Source organism: Alexandromys fortis, unplaced genomic scaffold (assembly GCF_014885135.2).
Source record: "Alexandromys fortis isolate MF-2015 unplaced genomic scaffold, M_Fortis_MF-2015_v1.1 scaffold_34, whole genome shotgun sequence".
NCBI lineage: Eukaryota > Metazoa > Chordata > Mammalia > Rodentia > Cricetidae > Alexandromys > Alexandromys fortis.
In genome coordinates this window covers 11,960,197-11,969,947 of record NW_026067933.1, presented here as the reverse complement: position 1 = coordinate 11,969,947, position 9,751 = coordinate 11,960,197, and the positions used below count along the sequence as shown (strand labels likewise).

Genomic DNA, 9,751 nt, shown 5'->3' with positions numbered 1-9,751 from the left:
TGAATGCTGGGAGAAAGAATTGAGTCAGGGAGAAGCCATGTAGCCTCCACCAGAGACAAAGGTGCCAGGATGTTACCCAGTAAGCCACAGCCATGTGGCAATACACAGATTAGTAGAAATGGGTTAGTTCAGGATATAACAGTTAGCTAGCAATATGCTTAAGATATTGGCCAAACAGTGCTGCAAACAGTATAGTTTCTGAGTGATTATTTTGTGGTCAGGGTGGTTCAGGAAATGAACAAACAGCCTCCTCCCAACAATCCATACCAAAGCAAAATATTCATCTCTATATCATATCCCCCTTTAAATGAAAAACAAACATTAATAAACAATATTTGGGAATTTTGGCTTAGTTTTCTCTAAATTCATTCCTGCTGATTTTTTGGGTAAAGTATTTTTAGGGTTCATGGAGACCTTTTAGCGAGTTTTGTTCCATGAAAGCACATTAGTCTGGATGGAACTCACAGATTCTCATCCTCTGTGGAACAAAAGCAGAATCTCTGTTCCAAAGCAACATATCTTTGTACCCAAATTTTGAAGTCAAGATACCTTTAACTTAGCAGTCTCCAGAATCAAATATCTCTCTGTAGTCAAAAAAAAATCAAAGAAACAAAATAATATACATAATCAAGACTCTCTGTGTCCATCTTTACGTGACTTTTTTTACTCTATGACTGACTGTACTCAATCTTTTTAAAGACCTTGTTTTATTTTTTAAAATGATTAACTTCTTTTTATAGCTCTCTATATTTTTTCTTCTCTCTCCCAAGCCTACATATATATTTTTAAACACACTGTGTCTTGTTTAAAGGTCTTTCCCATTTGAATCTGTCCAATTATGTATCTGTAATCCTTTTCTGACGAGGGCTGCTTCTTAAAATTCTAAGCAGCATGGCTAGGACTAAGGCTGCTTTGCTTTTTGGCTCTACCCAGTCCAACATGGTGGAGGTCTGTTCAGTGCCAGCTGCGCAAGCATACTCACAGTCGATTTCTAGGCACACAGCAGGTCTCTATTACCATTAAGCAAGTTGTAGCGCTCTGCTCACAAACTCCACTCAAATGCTCTGTCTCCTGAAAGAGCCAGAGATGGTCATGCAACTAGCATGAACCAGGAAGCTGCTGTTTTGTAAAGAAGCTATCTGTTTTTTTTTGCTGCTCATGCTGGATTAGGAAGACCTCTCTAGAAGGAGCCACTGTGCCCCTGCTTGCCACAAACAAACAGAGCCCATCTGAAAAAAAAATGAAGCTACCAAGAAGCTGTACTAAACACTCTCTCTCTCTCTCTCTCTCTCTCTCTCTCTCTCTCTCTCTCTCTCTCTTTCTCTCTGTGTGTGTGTGTGTGTGTGTGTATGTGTGTGTGTCTACAATTCCTTTTTCAAGCTCTCTCAGGTTTTATGTGGATGTAGTCATTTCCATGTTAGGCACCAGATGTAGACTGATGCTACAAAGTAGCTCCACACTAGCTCAGAATTCAGTATAATAAAGGGTTCTTTACTTAGGGGTAAACTCATAGATCAACAGTCTTCTGAATGAGTGGGGAACAAAAACTAAATTCAGCAGCCAAGAAAGCACCCAAGCTTTGCAGCTTTACAGCTGCATTTATAATATGAGACCATGCTCAATTAGGCTGGTATAATAAAGTCTACAGGCTGAAGGAGTTCCCATAGCATCTCTCTCTTCCTATGTCTGATGTGGGAGTCCCCTCTGTGTGCTGTGATTATCATTAATGAATAAAGACACTGACTTGGCCTGTTGATAGGGAAGAACTTAAGTAGGCAGGGAAAGTTAGGCTGTATGCTGGAAGGAAGAAGGGTGGAGTCAGAGAGACACCATGGAGCTACCAGATTCAGACATGCTGAATCTTTGCTGGTAAGCCACTGCCACGTGGCAATATACGGATTGACAGAAATGGATTAAAATAGCCAGGCAGTGGTGGTGCATGCCTTTAATCCCAGCACTTAGAAGGCAGAGGCAGGTGGATCTCTGAGGCCAGCCTGGTCTACAAGAGCTAGTTCCAGGACAGCCAGGGTTACACAGAGAAACCTTGTCTCAAAAAAAANAAAAAAAAAAAAAAAAAAAAAAAAAAAAAAAAAAAAAAAAAAAAAAGAAAGAAAGAAAGAAAAGAAAAAGAAAAAAGAAATGGGTTAAATTAAGAGTTAGCCAATAAAAAGCTAGAGATAATGGACTAAGAAGTATTTTAATTAATACAGTTTCTGTGTGGTTATTTCAGGGCTAAGCTAGCAGGGCAGCCAGAACAAACAAGTGGGCTCTCCAACTTATGTCTCTCTCTGGTTTTTCAAGATAGGGTTACTCTGTGTTGCCCTAGCCGTCCCGGAACTCTGGCAACTAGGATGACTTCAAACTCACAGAGAACAGCCTGCCTCTGCTTCCTGAGTGCTGGGATTAAAGACTTGTGCCACCACTGCTCAGCCTTGTCTCTTCTTGATATTAAAGAAAATACTGTTTTCCCATTTAGCATAGCATTGGCTATAGGATTGTCATATACAGTATTATTTTGAGGTATGCTCCATCTATTCCTAATGTGTCCATGACTTTTATGATGAAGGTATGTTGAACTTTGTCAAAAGCTTTCTGTGTATCTATTGAAATACTTATGCAATTTATGTTAAGTTTACTTACAGAATTATTTATTGATTTGCATATTCTGAACTAATCTTTTATCTCTGTGATGGACCCCACTTCCTAATCTGTCCATAAATTTAGTTTGCAAGTAGTTTTGAGTTTTCATTTTTATATATGCACTTGCACGAGTGTGTATGTTTGTGTTTGTGTGCGAGCATGTACACCTGGGGAGTCCAGAAGAGGGTGTTGGGTCCTTTGAGCTGGAGTCACAAGTGGTTGTGAATGACCTGATGTAACTTCTGGGAATGAAATGTCCCCTTAAAAAGCAGGAGCTATTCTTAACCACCACCACTAAATCACCTTTTCATCCACTTATTGGCGATTTTTGCACCAACGGTCATCAGGAAAAGTGGTTGGTAGTTTTCTTTTTGGTTAGTATCTTTACCCAGGTTTGGAATCAGAATAATACTGGCTTTATATAATGAATTTGGTAATTTCTTTCCATTCAATTTTATGGAACAAATTGAGGAGTGCATTAAATCTTCCTTAAAAGTTTGATAGAAGCCAGATTTGTAAATACTTCATCATAGTATCAAGAGGCAGAGGCAGAGGCAGAGGCAGGTAGATCTCTATGAGTTTGAGGCCAGCTTGGTCTATATAAAAAGGCAAGTTCCAGGCCAGTGGCGTTCTGTCAAAAAAAAAATGTTTGATAGAATTCAACAGTGAGCCAGCCAGGCAGGCAGTGGTGGCACACACCTTTAATATCAGCACTTGTGTGGCAGATGCAGGATAATGATGAGTTCGAAGCCAGCCTGGTCTACAGAATGAGTTCCAAGGCTGCCAGTGCTACAGAGAGAAACCCTATTTTGGGAAGAAAAAAAAAAAAAAAACAGAAAAAATTACAACTGTGAATTAATCTGCTTCCAGTTTCTTTTTCTTTTTGAGACTTACAACCTTCATCTGATTGTTCTAACGGACTGGCTTATTTACATCATGTGGCTTTAATTATGATAGGTCTTGTGTTTAAAATTTCACACACTTTTCATAGGTTTTTCCAGCTTTTTGGTGTGTAAGTTTTCAAAGCATTCCCTAAAGATATCTTGAATTTATAAAGAGTCCATTGTAGCAATGCCCCTTTTTACCTATAACTTCCTTCAATTTTACTTTCTCCTTCTTTTAGCCAGTTTGGCTAAGGTTTTGTCAATCTTTCACCTTTTTCAAATAACCAAAGCTTTAGACTTTGGTTGACCTTGTCTATTTATTTTTATCTATTTGATTAATTTCTTCACTGATTTATATCATCATCATCATCATCATCATCATCATCATCATCATCATCATCATCATCATCATCATCATCTACTTTGCCATCCACTGGGTTTGGGATTGGCTTCTTATTTGCCAGAGCCTTGATGTGCCTCATTAAGGTGCACACTTGAATTGTCCTTCTGGCATAAATGCTTACAGCTATAAACTGTCTTTTTTGTTTGTTTTCAGTTTTGATTTTTTGAGACAAGGTTTCTTTGTGAAATAGCTCTAGCTGTCTCAGAATCCATTTTGTAGACCAGGCTGGCTTTGAACTCAAGAGATCTGCCTGCTTCTGCCACTTGAGTGCTGGGATCAATAGTGTGCACCACCACAAATGGCCTTAAATTGTCTTCTTAGGACTGCCTTGTCCATGTCCTAGTGAGTCTGGTTGATGGAGGTGGGTCTTGTATCTTATCTGTTGCTTTCATTGGTTAACTAATAAAGAAAACTGCTTGGCCTGATAGGACAGAAAATTAGGTAGGCAGAGTAGACAGAACAGAATGCTGGGAGAAAGAAGCCGAGTCAGGCAGTTGCCATGATTCTCCCACTCCAGACAGAAGCAGGTTAAGATCTTTCCTGGTAAGCCAGCTGGTAAGATGGCAGAATACTAGAAATGGGTTAGATCAATATGTAAGAGCTAGCCAAATAAGGTTAAAACTAATGGGCCAAGCAGTGTTTAAAAGAATACAGTTTCTGTGTAATTATTTCGGGGCATAAGCTAGCCAGGCGGCCATGAGCTGGGGCGGCAGGAATGCAGCCTGCCTCTCCGCTCCTTTCAACATCTGGTAAGTTATATTTTTCTTTTTATTTGACACTAGGAATGTTAGATTGTCTCAGATTTCTTTAATGACCCACTATTGATTCAAAGCTATATGTTTAACCTTGATTTATTGCCCATGACATGAACAATTTTGGAGAAGGTGCTATATGTCACTTAGAAAAATGTGTATATCTTGTCTGTTGGGTAGAGTATCGGCTTAGTTGATTGATGTTGCACCTAAGCCTTTTATAGAAATAATTTTTTGAGATAGTAATTACATCATCTTCCCCTTTCCTTTCCTCCACCACCACACACATACCCTTTGCTGTCTTTCAAATTCACGGCCTTATTTTTCTTTAAATGTTGTAACACAATATATGTGTAACTTGTAGAATCACTTTACTAAGCCCTAACTATGTCCTTAGCCATCAAGGAAACATCTCTTTGCAACAGATGGAGACTATTATAGAAAATCACAACCAATCAAAATGCAGAACTGTGGAGCCTAGTACCCAATTGATACATCTATCACAGTTCCGCCTACTCTCTGGGCACTGCATAATATAGGTTAAGACTGATACTGTGTGTGTGTCTGTGTGTGGGTCAGTGGTCACAGTGGATCATGGGATTTTTCTCCATTGACTATTACAGATGACACTATAAGAGTAAAATGATAGAGAAAAATAAATTACCGTTTCCACCTCTGTTATCTCACAATGCTAAACATTGAGAAGAACCAGCTTTTTATTAATGGAGTGAATGAGACTGAAGCCAGGGCCTTGCCCACGCTAAGCACATTCTCTCCCTGAGCTATCTCTGCAGCCAAACCTTAACTCTACTCTCTGCTGACTGCATACTGAGGATACCACTGCTGCACTGAATCCAGGAAAGTGTGGAAAAGGGAAAAACTCTCCAGTGCACTCTGTTTCTCACAATCAGAACATTTCTACTTATCTCGTGCTTTTCTAGTGTGCTTAGCAGCAACTGCTGAACAGCTTTTGTGTTTGTGTGCATATGTATGTGCGCGTTTAAAAACTGCCCCACAACTCCTGTTTCAGTTGGGAAACAGGAAAAAAAAAAAAAGATTCTAACTCTAACCAGAAAACCTACAGGTTCAGTAAGCAATCATTCCCTACATACAAAGACAGAACAAGGGATGCGTGAATTTCCATTATAGTGTAAGTTCCAAGACAGCCAGAAACTATGGTCATTCCCATGTCTGCGGTTTCCTCAGCATTTTGTACATGACAAAATACAAACAACTGTTCAATTAAAAATCTTTCATGAAAAAGCTGAATACTGCCCTACAGGGACAGATACACCTAACTCTAACAACTGCTATCACACTCATTTTCTTAGAGAATCAATTCCATGTGGTTGACATACGTGGAATGAGAATGTTGTCATTTGTTAAGAACCCGGCAGTGTTTGTTAACGGGAAGTCACTTGCGCTCTCTGGATCTCTATTACACAAAGCGACTGGACTAGGTGAGATTCAAATTCTAAGTCAAATTCTAAATTGCTTCCCAGCCTTCAAACTTGTTAGTGGAACACACCAAGGAGCAAAAGTTTTGCCAGGCAGTGGTGGCACACACCTTTTAATCCCAGCACATAGGAGGCTGAGGCGGGTGTTATCTCTGAGTTTGAGACCAGCTGATGCTAGGCTACACAGAGGAACACTGTCTCAAAAACAGTAAAAGAAAGCCTTTCAGTTTACAAGTAACAGACAAATAATATTAGAAAATTTAAATTTTTTAATAAATGTGCTTTGTTCACAAAATGTGAGAAAATACAACAAACACAGACGTACATTTTCAGGTATACTACCTCCAACCACTTTGCAACTATGATAAAACCACATAATCTGTTCACAATCCCGATGAGCCCAACCAACAACACGATATTCATGTTTTTGAAATACTGAATTATTTTTGAGAAATTGCTGTGAATGTAACGGGAAGGTCCTTAAATGATTTATATCCAAATGAAACCATTTTTAGCGTACCCATATAATATTGAAAGGACCTATCAACTCCACCGGTCATTACTTATATAATCTGGCATCAACTACAGTGACTGCTCATATTTCAGCACTTACACCCTGAACTGGCCTTGTGGAATATGTATTGGTGTAAGTTCAAATTTGAATAAGCTAAGTTTACAGTAACAAATGATATAAAATCAAACATATTTATACTAAGTGGTAGTAGTTCTTATAAAGAGATATCTTTAAGTACTACTCAAAATACATCATGCACACCTTGGGAAAAAGCAGACTCAACATCAGTAAACAATCAAGAAAATTTATAGCACCAACATTTTTGCTGTAACACAAAAGCTGTCTCAAAGGTATACCTAGATCAACCTTCCAAAGCACTGTTTTATTTACTTTCAAAGCAATTTCATTTGGTGTACTTTTCTTTGCTCTTAGAATTGTAACTAGTAAATAAACAATAGGTAAGAGGGATGCTATCAAAACATAGTTTTGTTTTATCCTGAAAATAATGCCTTTTCAATCTTTGTCTTTTCTTTAGAGGAAGCTGTAAGACATTATCCTGTAGTGCCTAAATGAAAAGAAATATCAACTCTAATAATTATGGAACTGTATGCTATTGAAAGTAGATGGAAAATTTCAAGTTATTTATGGCATATTTGAACAACCAATGTTTATTGCATTTACACAACCAACTTTTCTAAAATTAGTTATAATCATTACTTTCATTAATTTAGCATGTGAAACTGAACTGGAAATTTTGGGTATACACAATGAACCTATCTTAAAGGGTAAGTTTTTATATTTCTAAATAAAATTTGACATTCAAAGTTAACTATAACAATTCACAATAAGCACAAAAACATCAGTTTATCAGAGTAAAGAAGTGCAGTTTATGAAATTTAGGATTAATTATTGAAAATGCAAGTTTCCTTTAAAAATACACATACGCACCCACGTGCACGCACACACACACTCACACACACCATTAACCATGAAATCTGAAACTGTTATATTTCAGTGCAAAAACCTCAGTATGAGGTAATTTTAATGTAATAACCACTTGAAAAAAATCCACACAGTGGCACTCTTAAAAATGATAGTTTACATGACAATTGCTGGCTGACAAGACAACGTGGACCATGTTTTAACTCTTTAAACTTGTCTTGTTTGGACATATATTTCTTGTTAGTCATTTGCTTCTGATTCAGAAACACAGAAAGGGATATTTCCCGCAGCCAACTAATTGTTTATATAGTCACAGAAAAATTATCTGCTTGGGCTTAGAAAGAAATTAGGATACCAAAAGGTCAAGACCATTCTATGAGATTATCAGTAGAGGGTTAATTTCAAAAACGTTCATGTAATCCCAAACTTGTAGTGCAGCACTGCCTTAATGGACAGGTAAGGACCCTATCAGCTGGTCTCAATAGAATATACTCTATAAGTGCAAACCCTTTCACAAAGGTTGTCTCAGTCAGCATTGAGTATTATATACCACTTCTTGCTTAAACAGAAAATTTTGTAAATGTTCTCTAAATTTTAAAAATAAAAACGAACTTTTACAGGTAAAACAGACTGAACACCAAAGCCTAAATCAGTAAGAAAGTCATAGAAATATTACTCTGGCAATGGTGTTTGCTGTACTGTGTTAATGAAATTAGAATACACTTTGGACAATCTGTCTTTCAATGTCTAATGTTTCCAAATGAGCTTAATATTAAGAGTTGTCCTCAGTTTTAAAAAGTTCAGGAATACTGCATCTTTAGATGAAACAGTGGAAAATGTCTTCTGTAATAGGTAACAATTTAAAGAAAAAGATAAGTGTACCACAAACAACTAAACCAACCTATGTGCGAAATGTTTAACTTGTGACTCATCAAAGTGCAATCTACAGCTTTCTACACATCTTAAGGTTCCTCATGACAATGGTGTAAAGTCAACACTACACTGAAAGGAAAATACATAGTAAATCAGACTTCACATAGCACTAAAGAGAAAAGAGGTACCTTTTTAAATCTTAATGTAAAATGCTAAAGTAACAGTGGTTTCTGCTAAGACAAAGTCACTCTGCATGAAACTTTAAGCTTCCTATATAAGAATAAACTTTGAAATACAGAAGTAGAAAAAAATAGCGAACTCTGTAAACGTTTGCATTTCTCCTATGCAAACCAGGCTTTAAATACTGAGTTCATGTTAGTATTCTGATTAGTGTAAGCAATTAGTTTAGGAGTCTGGAATGAAAGGGCCTTTTGCTTTTATATTTAACTTAAAAGTAAGATGGGATCCTCTAGCTCATAGAATGGAATAGAGCTGGCTTGACTTTCTCCAGAATCTGAGTCATAAGGAGCATCAGGGAGCTCTGTGAAACCGTACGCTAATTGTTCATCTTCTATATCTGATCGGACATAGCAGGAAGGGCTAGAATACTCCTCATCTTCTACACTGTTGAAATCTTGAGGAATATATAACATCCCTGGATAGTTCCTACTAACCAAGTCACTTGTGGTCTTAAGGGAGGTTTTCCTAAAAGCCATGAGATGCATATGAGAAAATTTTGAATACTTGAAGCGCTTAAAGCCCAGGGATTCTATAGCAATCTTCCAGCTTTTCATCATCATAGCATGCCGGTTCTGATGGGAGGAATCGGGGGTGATGATGAGCAATAAGCCATTCAGCACTAACAGCTCATGGGCTTTCTTGCAGCAAATCCATCGCTGGTAGGGTGATGGAAAATAGGAAAGGAGGAGAGAGAAAACAACCACATGAAACAGTTCTCCAGGAAGAGAATCAATAGGATTTTTCAGCTGCTTCAGGAAAGCATCTATAGCATCTTGTGCAAGCTGGAGTGGCTGCTGAAGCTGCAGGTTCAGGAAGTCACACTTATAGACACTCTGTAGAAATAAAAACAACAACAAAGGCATATTAAGAATTTCAAAGAGTGCCTTATGCATGCCTGTAACTTCAGTCAGTACTCAGGACTGCATACGTTGGAATCAGCCTGGGTGACATAATTAGATCTTGTCTCAGAAAGGAAAAAAACAAACACAATTTCAAGAATATGTCTATTATAAGTTTCACACCACAATATTTAACATCTCACAGCC

General features: G+C 37.7%; 1 protein-coding gene across 1 annotated transcript in view; it reads right to left on the bottom strand.

Annotated features, from left to right (window-relative positions):
• Positions 1-6,385: 6,385 nt before the first annotated feature.
• Samtor (S-adenosylmethionine sensor upstream of mTORC1) overlaps positions 6,386-9,751 on the bottom strand; it is a 46,150-nt gene continuing 42,784 nt past the window's right edge. The window contains exon 5 of the mRNA XM_050145860.1: positions 6,386-9,538. Within this exon, the coding sequence (XP_050001817.1) occupies positions 8,909-9,538 (630 nt within the window). The 3' untranslated portion in view covers positions 6,386-8,908. The remainder of the gene's footprint in view (positions 9,539-9,751) is intronic.